Raw genomic sequence first — 14,988 nt, forward strand, 5'->3', positions numbered from 1 at the left:
TTATCCCCCCTCTTTATCCTCGCACCTATCCCCTTCCACCTATGTCCCTTCCTCTGGCTTTACATTTCACTTACTTCACTGATCTTCCAATCAAACCCACTTCATTTGTAGACATGAAATGCTGGAGTAACTCAGCGGGACAGGCAGCATCTCAGGGGAGAAGGAATGGGTGATGTTTCGGGTCGAGACCCTTCCTCAGACTGTCTGACTCAGTCTCAGGATGCTGCCTATCTGCCGAGTTACTCCAGCATTTTGTGTCTACCTTCGATTTAAACAAACATCTGCAGTTCTTTCCGACACCTCTTCACTTGTATCCACCTATCACTCATCAGGCTTTGATTCCCCTTGCCTCTCCTTTCCAGCTTTCTCTCACCTACAATAGTCGGTCTGAAGCAAAGATACTAGAGGAACAAGATAGACCACTCGACCCTAAAAACCGTAGTATGTCAAGACGCCATTTTAGTAGGCAGAAACTTACAGAAACATTTTAAAAGAAAAATAACAAAAATCTGTGAATTGATAGATGAGATATATTCTGTATTTTAATGGTATCATCACACATTCCGGTCCCCCAAAAAACTGATTACACTGCGAGAGGTATAACGAATGGTGGGTTTTGCCTACTAAAATGCCTCCTTTGCGTACCACACTTCAGTATAGGCGATTTCAACAGAGTGGTCCATCTTGTTCCTCTAGTATCTTTGGTCTGAAGAAGGGTCCCAACTCGAAACGTCACCTGTCCATTCCCTCCACAGCTGCTGCCCAACCCGCCAGTTTCCTCTTTGTATTTTGCTCAACAATCCCGCCTTTGCAGTTCCTCGTGTCTTCAAGATTAGTCATGTATTAGTCATGTATTTCGCAAGCTAAGGGCTTCGTAGAATTCTAATCAACATCACACATACAAAGGGTAAACCACTCTGTTTACAAACATCACATTTAATGACACTGGTGAGGAAACACAGTGGCAGAGGCGTGATTGTCAATATTTAAATTAGAAATCGGGCTGAATAAGAGTTCGGAAGAGACCCTGATAAATGTTATTTCTGTCACATTTAGATTTATATCTCAGCATGTCTGTTTTCAAACTGGGCATTTCAACTCATGAATAGTTGTTCCTGGAGTAGGGGGCAGCATGAGTCCCTTATTTCTGGAACAATTATTCAATACAGATTGGCAAAGGTACAAAAAAGGGAAAAATAGATGCAGAATTTATGTCTTTAGAAATGGACAAGAAATGAAAAAATTCAAAGACAGACACAAAGTGCTGGAGTAATTCAGCGGATCAGGCAACATTTCTGGAGAAAAAGGATGGGTGACATTTTGGCTTGGTACCCTTCTTCAGACTGATATACTAGCACCTGCAGTTCTTTGGACTGAAAAAGGGTCTCGATCCGAAACGTCACCCATTCCTTCTCTCCAAAGATGCTACCTGTCCTGCTGAGTTACTGCAGCTTTTTTTTGTCCATCTTCGGTTTAAACCAGCATCTCAGTTCCTTCTTATACATCTGCAGTTCTTTGTTTCTCCAAGAAAAATTCCAAAGTGGCAAGTTATTACAGTTCTTTCTTAAGGTGCAAAAGCATTTGAAAGGAAACTATTTTGAGAAATAACCAGGTTAATGTATCTGTAATAAAGTGCTTAAGTACACGCTAAGATACAACGCATCATTTTATTGAAGCACTTACATCATAGGACCTGCAGTACATTACAGCTCCAAGCTGCTACATCTACTGCCTGACGTAGGCGTTCTTAATATTATAAAGCACATACTAGGTGGGACTACTACTAACAAGCACTATGATTGGCTAGCATGCAATAGCCCATCTACATCTCTTCTTGTAGAAATAAAGGAACAACGGTAGCTTAAACAATGAAAAACAAAAATGTGAAGAATATACTAGCAAAGTTACACAAAATCGGCATATCTAACGGGTGGCCTACAAACCCGTCCAGCCCTCGTGCGGTAGAACAGACAGTGGAGGAGAGTGGGGACGCAACAGGCGGCTTGACAGGAATATCATCAACGATGATGGCGCATGGGTACTCTGCAAACAACTGTTCCATAGTACGTTGGAAAACTTCATTGGCGGAGATGATGCCGAAAGGCAACCTCAGAAATTTGAAGCGGCCAAAGGGTGTGGCGAAAGTAGTGAGGTTGGATGAATCCGGGTCAAGTGGAATCTGCCAAAAGGAGCTTTTGGCATCCAGGACAGAAAACACTGCTGCGTTACCAATCTGTGCAGCGACATCTTTTGTAGTTCGCATAGGGTAGTGAGGGCGCTTGATAGCAGTATTGAGATCTCTGGGATTGATGCAGATTCGAATCTCCTGTTTGTTTTTCTTTGTTGCGATGACCATGGTGGAAACCCAATCAGACGGGTCAGTTACTTCGGCAATAACACCCATTGAGACCATGCATTTGAGTTCGCTGTGTATTCTGTCACGCATGGCATGATCATCCCCCGCGTCCCCCGTATGGCATGATTGTCCCCCGCACATACTAGGCGGGACTACTACTAACAAACACTACGATTGGCTACCATGCCCATCTACAGTATCTACGTTCAAAAGATATAAAAATGATTTTCCTATATTGTAGCAGAATATTTAAGTATTCTGGAGCAAGTAGAGGCCACGTTTAAGAGAAAAGTTGAGAGAAGATGTTGCAGTATAAGTATTCTGTGGAGTTTTAATATGGGTTTATACATGGCAGGTCATGTCTTAGATCTTGATCGAAACGATTGAATTTGTTCAGGTTACAAAGGTGATTGATGCGGGTAAGACATGGATGCTGTTTATATGGATGTTAGTAAGGTATTTGACAAAGTCTCCCACGGTAGGCTGATCCAGATGATTAAGATGCACAGGATTAACAGTTCATGTGGATTCTGAACTGGCTTACTGATAGAGAGGGGTGTGGTGGAAGGACAATTTTCAGGCTGGAGGTCTGTGACCATTGGAGTTCTGCAAGGATCTGTACAGGGACCTCTGCTGTTTGTTATGAATATAAACGACTTGAACATAAACATAGATGAGTTGGTTAGTAAATTTGCAGAATGCTGGGGTTTCAGACTGTGAGGAAGGCATTTAAAATATAGTGGGATATTGATCAGTTACAGAAATGGATGGAGAAATGGCGGATGGAGTTTGATCCAAATAATTGTGAGGTGTGGCACTTTGGGAGGTCAAATGTAAAGGAGAAAATTTTCAATTAATAACATGACAATTAATAACAATGATTTACAAAGGGGATCTTGGGGCCCAAGACCGCAACTTCCTGAAATCAGCAACAGAAGAAGATAGAATGGTAAAGAAGCATATGTATATGTTTGTTTTCATAGGTCAGGGCATTGAGTATAGAAGTCTGGAAGCCACGATGCAGCTTTATAGGATTTTGGTTAGGCCACATTTGGAGTTAGCATACAGTTCTGGTCATCCCATTGCAGGATGGATGTGGAGGCATAAGAAAGGACAGAGGTTTACCAGAATTATGTTTCGATTACAAGGTATTAGCTACATGGGGAGGTTGGATAGACTTGGATTGTTTTCGCTGAAATGCCATAAGTAGCGGGGAGACCTGATAGAAGTATGTAAAATTATGAGGCCTAGATAAGGTATACAAGTGTACTAGTTATTTCTACAGAGAGTGGTGAGTGCCTGGAACATGCTGCCAGGGGTGGTGGTGAAGGCAGATATGATAGTGGCATTTAAAAGACTTTTGGATAGGCATATGAATGATCATGAAATGGGCCAATATGAGTTATGTGCAGGTTGATAAGAGATGGTTTTAGCATAATGTTGCTGAAAGACCTTTTCTTGTGCTGTCCTGTTCTATGTTCCAATTGAGATACCTCGTAATACCTGCTTATTTACAAGATATTTACAATTTGCCTCATAACCATCAAGAACAATTCTACATTTCACCACTACAAATTCTTGAGTTATTCAGAGATTCCATGATTTTCAGCTTCAACTTCCCTTATGAGATTTTATTTCAAGTATAGATCATAATTTACATGAAAATATTCTTGCTACCATTCCTAAAATTACATTTTATTTTGTTCAATCTGAGTCCCCTTGTACTTTCCCAACAGGCTAACTTAACACAGTGTATTGATTAATTTATTCATCAGCATTTCTTTTGCCCTTTTATAAAAATAAACTTGAGTCAAATGCAATTTAGGACAGATACAGACAAGATTATATTCTGTTTTCAAATGGTTATTTGCCAATGGAATTTTGATTGATGAATGCAACAATTAATATCAGTGAGTTCAAATTTCACCCCAGCTTTGACCTTTCATGTCCAAATCCTGGCACCGTCATTTATATTTCTCAATGTTAATCAGCTCAGTTTACATTACAGTGCCCCACTTTTACAAACTTTGACTTGTGTGTTATATTTCCAGAACTAAATTATAGGCTGAATGAGTGGCACTCCCTTTGGAATAGACAGGAGGTATTCAAGTGATATGTTCTGGATAGAACTATATAGAACTGGATAGAACCTGACCTGCTGTTACTCCAGCATTTTGTGATAAATACCTTCGATTTGTACCAGCATCTGCAGTTATTTTCTTGCAAATCATTAATGCTCATTCTGATTATGTTTATTTTGACTCGTTTCTCTTTCTGTACCATCCTCCATCGGTCTAATATTTCTCATGCTAAATTCTTAAAATTGTACCAGAACCTCACCATATTTGTGCACATGCCAATAAACTTGAACTTGCAAATGTTTAATCATTCTATCAAATTTCTCTTTAGTTATTTCATGATCAGAGCAATTATCAAAGTAACAGTAAACATGTGAGACTTTCTTTTCCTCAAGCATTCTAAGAATTGCTCATTATAACTTCCGTTAAATCTATTAATGAAAGGGAAAGACAACACTAAACTCTAAAATGATATAACAGGAAGTAATTTCATGCACTATTGCAAATGTTACTCTACAAATTGGTGAACTGCAATTTATTTCACTACCACAGGTTCAGTTACATGTGCTCCTGAATTGTTCCAATGTCCCAATTCTCGTGTTTGTCTCCCAAAACATTGGCTGTGTGATGGGGATAAAGATTGTCCAGATGGAAGTGATGAACTCTCGACAGCTGGTTGCAGTAAGTAATGCTGGTCATTTAAGGTAAAAACTTACAATGGTAATGCAGTGAGACTCGCGGTCAGCAGAATATTAAGCCAATTAAAATATTTGAATACATTGCTCAAAAGGACTGAGTGAATGATGTACTACAACATGATACAGCCCTTGTGTTTGTATGTCATTGATCTGAAGTTCTAACTCGCAGATTGGTGCTTCATCTGCAGTTTATTTTCAGTGATTTTTGTTGTTACTTCAGATTTCCACCATTTTTTTTGGTTAATGCATTTATAGATTTATTATTGTGTTACATTGTGTAAAATATTAATTTACAACTTAGGTCAATTCTGATTCAAGATGGAAAATGTTAGTAGTTAAGTAAACTATAGCAACAATTTGAAGATATTGGGTGGATGTTTCAGGCAACATTCCAATTGCATACCAAATGTTTGAGATAAGGATTTTCAATCCATGGAGTAGCTACCTAGGTGTAAATGTTCTGTTGTGCGTTATTTGTACTTTGTAGAAGCAATGAAAATCAATGACGTTTAAAATCAGATGGCTCCTGAATTCTCAGCAGCTTTATAATGTTCCCTTCAGAAAGTTGAATATTATCCATCTTGTCTAATATTGATAAGATACTTCCATCCAGTTTGCCTCTGTACCCAATTCAAAGTGCATTAAAAGTTTCACAAACCAAGCACATGCATCAGAAATTAAGTCTAGCAGAGAATTTCATGAGCTAGCAGTAGTTTATTACATGAATGATAATATTATTCTTTCATGGAATCAAGCATTGAGGTTCTTGAATAGATGTTATGAAACGACAGAGCCTTAAAGCAATTTTGGAAAATGTGGTACAAGTGCCTCGCACTGTTTCCACAATGTTTTCTGAACTAGCCCTTTACATAGCTTACATTAAAGTGTCATGGTAAGTTCAGGGAATTGGCTTGTCCTCTCAACCGTAAAATAACATCTCCATCAATGCTATGTTTCCACAGAATTGTACGAGTATGTGACATGACATTTCTGTTGAACTGAAGCTTCACTGTAATTAACTCTGGACTGTGGCAAGGGCCAAAACAATATTGATGTAAAACACTATTTCTGAGGGATTTTTTGCTATGTGACAAGACTATCTTTTCATATTTGTGAGCTGACATATTTAAAATATATTTTCAGTTATAATATAAATCATGATTCATTATTTTTCTTCTGGATGAAATTGTGTGATTATGATGACTGCATTTGAAAACAAAACTATTGATTTTAGTAATGGGGCCCTACCACTAAAATCTTCAACTTGTGTAATAACCATGACATACACTTATAAGTTTCAATTTCATCCATTGTTTCTCCTTATTCTAGCGCATAACAGCACATGCGATAACAAAGCCTTCAGGTGTAAGAACACATTGTGTGTTCCACAATATTTTGTGTGTGATCATGATGATGATTGTGGGGATGGATCCGATGAACGTCCAGAGTGTGGTAGGTATAAAATATTTTTCACGTCAAAATATGAGGGTAATTATTTTTAACTGGTATGTTTAACTCGTATCAAAATTGGCATTACATAATATAATCAGGGTTGCTGGATTTCCATGGGTGATCTATTGAAATCAGGTTTACTATCTATTGCATCCCTTTTGCTCTCAGGCAAATATCAATATATTTTACTTAAACAGCTGATTGGATTGGAAGCTCAAATTTAGAATACATGTCACAATGTTGATTGTTTTAAACATTCTTACTTACATGAATGTCTGCATTTAAATGGCAGCCCCCCTTAACAAAGGCCATAATGTATGGATTTCTAGTGAATCTGAGGGAACGATTGGAAATGTATTCATTTCATGCTAGAAGATACATCGATGAATGTTTTTCTTTCTTTTAGATGGTATTTTTCCTCTCATTTCCGCAGACCTACAGTAACTCTTGATCTTCCCCGTTCACTAAATCATTCTGATCCTTTCAATATCTCCATCCTCATGCCATTAGAGTAAACATTCAGTTTAATGAAAGTGGAATCAATGTTAAAAGTAGCTATAAAATATCTCTTAAATGTAAACCTCCACACGATACTAATTGAAAAATAATCAACCAATGACGATACCGACCCCAAGTTCTCTGACACATCATTGATGTTTTAAAAGTTAAAACAGAAGTAAAACTTAATGTTCAGCTATTAAATTTATGGTTTCTAACAATAATGCCTTGTTTCTAACGGTAAAATAGTGAATAAAATAAGACACATGGGAAAATATGTCTTGAAGATTTTTTTGATTCTTAAAGAGAAATATTTTCTTAAAGTATTCCAGTTATAAACATAAAAATATGTTGTCTCAGAAAGCTTCAAATTATTTAAGTATAAATTAAATTTAAAAAGTTATCTGAGACATTTGCAAATTTCAAATATTGGTCAACAATTATGTTCAGTTTAGGTTGATTTCATTTGCCCTGATTGAAGGAAAACACAGCAAAATGCAGTGTGTTTATTTTTTTCTCAGAAGAACATGGAAAACTCTTGAATTAGATGGGGAACATCTACATCTGAAAAAATATATACTGTACAGGCTACATTTTTGATGGTACCCTTTGGTTAGAATTTACTTTACAAAGCACAACATATCAAATATTTCAATAACAGCTTCTGATTTTAATTAAAATGAAAGAAAATTACAACTTTGTCTTCATAAATGGAAAATTTACCACATGAGTACATAGATCAGTATTTTTTGTCATTGTTACAATAGTATAACACAGTCAGCCTTCGGAGTTTAGCAAGAACAGCTATTTAACTAATGTGCCAGTTTCTTAATCTCATGTCTTTGCTCTTTGTTTTATCTGAGGGAATATAAAATATGTGGGAGAAACATTATCTTTTCTGACCTTGAGAACCTGATGGATGATCATCAGAAAGGCCAAGGACAAATTACACAGTGGTTTCATTGTCTGAAGCAAATTTTCTATTAAATAAGAGAGCTCAAAGGTCAAAGAGATCAATCATGTTCGTTGAATTACAACATGTATGTTGACAGGACAGCAGACATACATGATCAATACAACAGTAAATTTACAATTTTTTACATTTTGCAAGTCTATGAACTGTTTTGGGAAATTAGGTCAAATAGTCTGAAGTAAATAACATCCAATATTTAAACATTCAAATGAAACAAAATTAGTTTCATGGGATATTTCTTTGCTGTAACCATCATCCCCCCCTCCTCGCCCTCCTCCATCAAGTGTTAAACAACCTTGTTTTCTCTCTATTACACTTCCAATGAAGGGTCTTCCACCTGAAACCTGCCTCTGTTTCCCTTTCCTCAGATGATGCTTGACTTTACTACGTGTTTCCAGCCATTTTACTTTCATTTGCATTTCATATGAATTTGTAATATTTCAATATTAATATTCCTTTTCATTATATTAGAATTCACAGAATGTACAATATTAAATACTCATAACTAAGTGATTTGAGCTGAGGAACAAGAAAGGGATGATCACCTTGTTGGGGGGTGTACTACAGACCCCCTAATAGTCAATGGGAATTAGAAGAACAAATAAGCCAGGATATTTCAAACGGCTGAAGGTCAAATAAGGTTGTTGTAGTAGGGCATTTTAACCTCCCCAATATTGATTGGGAAAATCATAGTGTGAAGGGTTTAAATGGGGTCCAATTCCTCAAAAGTGTTCAGGAGAGGTTTCTCAAGTAGAATGTAGAGGCTCCCACATGTGAGAGGGCAAAACGGATCTGGCATTGGGAAATTGGGAAGGGCAAGTTCACGAAGTGTTTGTGGAGGAGCCTTTTGGGACCAGTGACCACAATTCGATTAGGTTTAAGATATTTATGGATGGGGACAGAGAGGGCCCACATGTTAAAATGCTCAACTGGGGTAAGGCCAACTTTGAGGGTATGAGAAAAGGTCTCGCTGAAGTTGACTGGAGCAGGTTATTTGAGTGGAAAGGAACATCAGCCAAGTGGGACACAAAAAGCTGGAGCAACTCAGAGGGACAGGCAGCATCTCTACTCTGGTTAAGAATAAGAGAAATTAAAAATAAAGACAGTGATGTGGAGAGATAAAGAACAATGAATGAAAGAAATGCAAAAAAGTAATGATGATAAAGGAAACATGCCATTGTATGCTGTTTGTCGGGTGAAAATGAGAAGCTAGTGTGACTTGGGTGGGGGAGGGATAGAGAGAGAGAGGGAATGCCGGGGCTACTTGAGTGAGAGAAATCAATATTCATACCACTGGGCTGTAAGCTGCCCAAGCGATGCTGTTCGTCCAATTTTCGTTTAGCCTCATTTTGACAATGGAGGAGACTGAGGACAGAAAGGTCTGTGTAGGAATGGGAAGCAGAATTAAAGTGTCCTGTAACCGGGATATTGGGTTGGTTCATGGGGGAAGGTGTCCCGTGAAACGATGGCCAGTCTGCGTTTGGTCTCGCTGATGTATGAGCCCACATCATGAACAATGGATACAGTAGATGAGGATGGAGGAGATGCAGCCAAGTGGCATGTTTTTAAAAGTGTGCTGACAAAAGCTCAGGATATGTACATCCCTCTTAGAGTGAAGGGCAAAGCAGGCAAACATAAGGAAGCTTGGCTTGGCTGACGAGGGAAATTGAGGCATTGGTCAAAAACAATAAGGATGCATGGGACAGGTACCGGCAGCTGGGATCAAGCACATCCCTGGAGGAGTTTCGGGAACTAAGGAGTAAACTGAAAAAGTAAAACCGAAGGGCAAAAAGGGGCCTGGAGAAAGCTCTGGCGGTTAGCATAAAGGACAATCCCAAAAGATTTTATAAATAAATAAGGGGGAACAGGTAACTAGAGAGAGAGTTGGACCTCTCAGGAATCAAAGCGGTCACCTCTGTGTGGAACCACAGGAGATGGGCAAGGTCCTCAAATGAGTATTTCTCCTCTGTATTTACCGAGCAGTAAGACGGAGAAACTTGGGGCAGTCAGTGGAAGTGTCTTGAGAGCAGTCAGTGTTACCGTCGAAGTACTGAAGGTACTATCGTTTATGAAGGTAGACAAATCTCCAGGGCCTGATCAGATATATCCGAGGACATTGTGGGAAACTAGAGAGGATATTGCGGGAGACCTGGTTGAAATTTACGAGTCATGCTTAAATACAGGAGAGGTGCCGTAAGACTGGAGGGTGGCAAATGTTGTGCCTCTTTCCAAGAAGGGCTGCAGGGGAAATGCTGGGAACTGTAGGCTGGTGAGCTTAACCACTGTAGTTGGAAAGTTACTAGAGTATTCTGAGGGATAGGTTATATAGGCGTTTGGATGGGCAAGGGATGATTAGGGATAGTCAGCATGGTTTTGTATGTGGGATATCGTGTCTCACGAATCTGAGTTTTTTGAAGTCATGACCAGAAAGGCTAATGAGGGCAGAGCTGTGGATGTTGCATACATTGATTTCAGTAAGGCATTTGACAAGGCTGCTTTGGAAGGTTAGATTGCATGGAATCCAAGGAGAGATAGCTGAATGGATAGTAAATTGGCTTCATGGAAGGAAGCAGATGGTGGAAGGTTGCTTCTCAGACTGGAGGCCTGTGACGAGTGGTGTGCCCCAGGGTTCGGTGCTGGGCCTGTTACTGTTTGTCATCTACATTAATGATTTGGATGAGAACCTCTCGGGCAAGATTAGCAAGTTTGCTGATGATACAAAAGTGGGTGGTTTTGCAGATAGTGAAGATGGTTGTGAAAGATTGCAGCCGGATTTGGATTGATTGGCCAGGTGGGCCGAGGAATGGTTGATGGAATTTAATACAGAGAAGCATGTGCTGCTGCATTTTGGGATGTCTAACAAGGGCAGGACCTACACAGTGAATGCTAGACCTCTGGGGAGTGTTGTAGAGCAGAGGGATCCGGGAGTGCAGGTGCATGGTTCCTTGAAGGTCGAGCCGCAGCTATATAAGGTGGTCAAAAAGGTTTTTGGCACATTCGCCTTCATCAGTCAGAGCGTAGAAGTTGGGAGGTCATGTTGCAGTTGTATAAGAAGTTGATGAGACTGCATTTAGAGTATTGTGTTCAGTTCTGGGCTCCATGTTATAGGAAAGTTATTGTCAGGCTTGAAAGGGTTCAGAGAAGATTTACGAGGATGTTGCCAGGACTAGAGCATCTGAGTTATTGGGAGAGGTTGTGTAGGCTGGATCTCTATTTCTTGGAGCGCAGGAGAATGAGGGGTGATCTTATAGAAGTGTATAAAATCATGAGAGGAATAGATTGGGTGGATGCACAGAATCTCTTGCCCAGAGTAGGGGAATCGAGGATCAAAGGACATAGGTTCAAGGTGAAGGGGAAAAGATTTAATAGGAATCTGAAGGGTAATGTTTTCATACAAAGGGTGTTGGGTGTATGGAACAAGCTGCCAGATGAGGTAGTTGAGGCTGGGACTATCCCAATGTTTAAGAAACAGTTAGACAGGTACGTGGATAGGACAGGTTTGCCGGGATATGGACCAAGCGCAGGCAGGTGGGACTAGTGTTGCTGGAACATGTTGGTTGGTGTGGGAATGTTGGGCTGAAAGGCCTGTTTCCACACTGTATCACTGTGATCTATAACTATTCATTCATGCTTCTTTTCGCAAAGAGATGATATTATGTTTTTGTACTTTTGTTTTTCCTCAATGGGGCTTTCCAAACAAGTTTGGCCAGTAAATATACCCTCTGGTGGTATTGGATTATATTTCATCTAGATGTCACCTCAGAATTCCTGAGGAAGGAAATTCTTCTTCTTTCTGACTCTCATCGGATCTGAAATAGAGAAAAACATCTCAGAGCTGAAAATATAAAGAGCTGTTGGAATGGATTCCATGCTTGAATGATCTTAATGAATTCTTTGAAAGAGTAATGGAAAGAGAAAAGAAAAGCCTTATAATTGATGCAGTGGCTCAAGTTTTCCTGAGATAGATGAGCCACCCACATTGCTCGCTTCCCCTGCTGAATCCTCAAAGACTGAACTTGCTGGACCAGATAAACCGAGATGAAAATCTTAATCAGAAACAAGGCCTTGATGAATGTCCCAATGGGTTGACAAAAACAAGACCCCACCACAAAAACGCTCTGCACAGAGGTTCTTGGGGTCCAAGTCTACAGCTCCTTGAAAGTGGCAACATAAAAAGATAGTGATGAAGTAGATGTATGGGATGCTTGCCTTCATCAGGCGGGGCATTGAGTTAAGAGTCAGGAAATCATGTTGTAATTTTATCGGACTTTGTTTCGGCCACATTTGGATTATTCTATGGAGTTTTGGTTGCTCCATTATTGGGAAAATGTGAAGACTTTGGAGAGGGTGCAGAAGAGGGTTGCCAGAATGCTGTCTGGATTGGAAGGTATTAGCTATAAGGAGCAGTTGGACAAAGTTGGATTGTTTTCTCTGGAGCATTAGTGGCTGAAGGGAGACCTCATAGAAGTCTCTACAATTATGAAAGACATAGATAGGGTAGATATTCAGAACCTTTTTCCTAGGTTGGCAATATCAAATACTACAAGGCATTGCTTTAAGGTGAGAGAGGGAAAGTTTAAAGGAGATGTGCGGGGTAAGCTTTTTATACAGAGGTTGGTGGGTGCCTTGAAAACACTGTAGGGCTGCAGGTGATAACTGATAAGATAATGGTGTATGTAGAGGCTTTTAGATAGGTACATGGAATCGAGGGATCCAGATCATATGCAGGCAGACAAGGTTAGTTTAAATTGGCGTCATGTTCAGCATGGATGTTATGGGTTGAATGGCCTGTTCCTGTGCTACACTGTTCCATGTTCTATGAAGCAACCAAAAACAGAAAGGTCAGAATGGATGTGTGGCAGAGAATTAAAATGACAGGTGGTTAGCAGGTCTGGAATGCCCTTGTGCACTGAAATGAGGTGTTCTGCAAAGCCATCACCCAATTTATTTAGTTTCTCACGTTTGAGGAGAGTGGACAGAATGAATGAATGAATGAATGAGTTTATTGGCCAAGTATGCATATACAAGGAATGTGCCTTGGTGCTCCGCTCACAAATGACAACACAAACATACAGTTAACAATTAAGAAAGCAGAGTTATGACGGAACATGTCACAATCCATTCATCTAAACATTGTTCCCACACATACTCATCTAACCCAGCTCCACGGAAAAAGTGATAAGGTGGAAAACTTAGGGCATAACATGTAAGATTTGTTCAATTATATTTATTACATTTGAAGCCAAAGAGAAAACATTATTTTAGTTGCTGTGATGGATGATTATTTTTGTGTGATGGTGAATTTTTAGAATACAAATCCTGTGAGTCACATGAGTTTCGTTGTGCCGATGGAAGATGCCTTTCGGATGCAGACTGGGAATGTGATGGAGATTTTGACTGTCTTGACCATTCAGATGAAACACCCAAAAATCCCAAGTGCTCTGGAACAGGTAGAATACTTTCAAATTCTGTGTTTTATTGTACATGATCAGTGACTGCTGAGTAATCCATCAATGAAAGATTGATTTGTATATATGTATAAATCTATATGTATCACACTGCATACAATATTCAACATAAGGTCACAGTTGAACTATGAATGTTATGGTAAATATGTTAAATACTAATTCTGCCTCAGTTTGTACTGGTCTGGATTTTGTATGCACCAATGAATGAATTTAACATTCATTACACAGACCACAGTCATTCTGTAGGAATGTTTTAGAATTTATTTCCAACATCATGGTTGTGCCTTAAAGTCTGACATATTTAGACAGAGTAGGAAATATGTGTTTCTTCTATTAATTAGAATGGAGAATTCTACCTGGAAGATGTAGCATCTAAATGGAAATCTAACTTGATGTTTAATTTATTCTAACATCATAGAAAGAAAACAAAACTGAAAACTAAACCGTGAAATAAAAATAAGCTTGGTGGGCCTTTGAGGAGATCAAGAAAGAAAGTTTAAAAAAATTATTTAAAGTCCAATGATGAATAAGTTCTGAATTAATGAGACTCCACACTTGTAAAGTGGAATATTAATTGTCGGTGACAGTAATTAGGTCCTCATGTTATATACTCAAATAAAAGCAGGTTTGAATGAATTCAGACACCTTAGTGAATAAGCTCAGCAACTTCACGGATGTTGGTGTCAGATCAAAAGTAAGTTATTTGCGTGGCAGACATTTTGGTAAAGCAAGGTATCTCAGGTAAAAAGCTTTGGATTTCCAGGTTTGATTGGAACTCCAGCACTTTGTTAAAGTAAACGCACAGGTGCTATCAAGACACAATAAACTTGACAGGACCGAAAATATCAATGCACTGTACAAAAAGGACAAGAGCAGACTTTACCTGCTGAGGAGACTCAGGTCCTTTGGAGTGCAGGGGGCACTCCTAAGGACCTTCTACAACACTGTGGTGGCATCAGCCATTTTCTATGGAGTGGTCTGCTGGAGCAGCAGCATCTCAGCAGCGGAGGGGAAGAGACTTGACAAGCTGATCAGGAAGGCCAGCTCTGTCCTGGGTTGCCCCCTCGACTCAGTACAGGTGGTGGGAGAGAGGAGGATGATGGCAAAGATAACATCGCTGCTGGACAACGGCTCCCACCCCATGCAGGACACTGTCACTGCACTGAGTAGCTCCTTCAGTGACAGACACCTTCATCCCAAGTGTGTGAAGGAGAGATATCGGAGGTCCTTCCTTCCCGTTGCTGTGAGACTGCACAACCAGCGCTACTCCCAGCAGACCAGTCAACTGACCAGTCAACAGTAACAATAAAGAAAAAACACAGTAAATGATGACAATTATCCTTATCTTTATTTTTATTATAATGAATGTCTCTTGTTATCCACTTGCTGCTGTAACACTGCAAATTTCCCCGGTGTGGGACAAATAAAGGAATATATATATAGATATATATATCCAAGGTCCCAG

At 39.4% G+C, this 14,988-nt stretch overlaps 1 protein-coding gene across 1 annotated transcript in view; it reads left to right on the top strand.

The window, feature by feature from the left end:
* Nucleotides 1-14,988, top strand: part of LOC144595762 (low-density lipoprotein receptor-related protein 1-like) — a 1,259,652-nt gene that overhangs the window by 1,070,254 nt on the left and 174,410 nt on the right. Inside the window, exons 52-54 of the mRNA XM_078403382.1 lie at nucleotides 4,987-5,115; nucleotides 6,462-6,584; nucleotides 13,365-13,505. Of these exons, the coding sequence (XP_078259508.1) occupies nucleotides 4,987-5,115; nucleotides 6,462-6,584; nucleotides 13,365-13,505 (393 nt within the window). The remainder of the gene's footprint in view (nucleotides 1-4,986; nucleotides 5,116-6,461; nucleotides 6,585-13,364; nucleotides 13,506-14,988) is intronic.

The sequence above is a fragment of the Rhinoraja longicauda genome, chromosome 8, assembly GCF_053455715.1.
Source record: "Rhinoraja longicauda isolate Sanriku21f chromosome 8, sRhiLon1.1, whole genome shotgun sequence".
NCBI classification, from domain to species: Eukaryota; Metazoa; Chordata; class Chondrichthyes; order Rajiformes; family Arhynchobatidae; genus Rhinoraja; species Rhinoraja longicauda.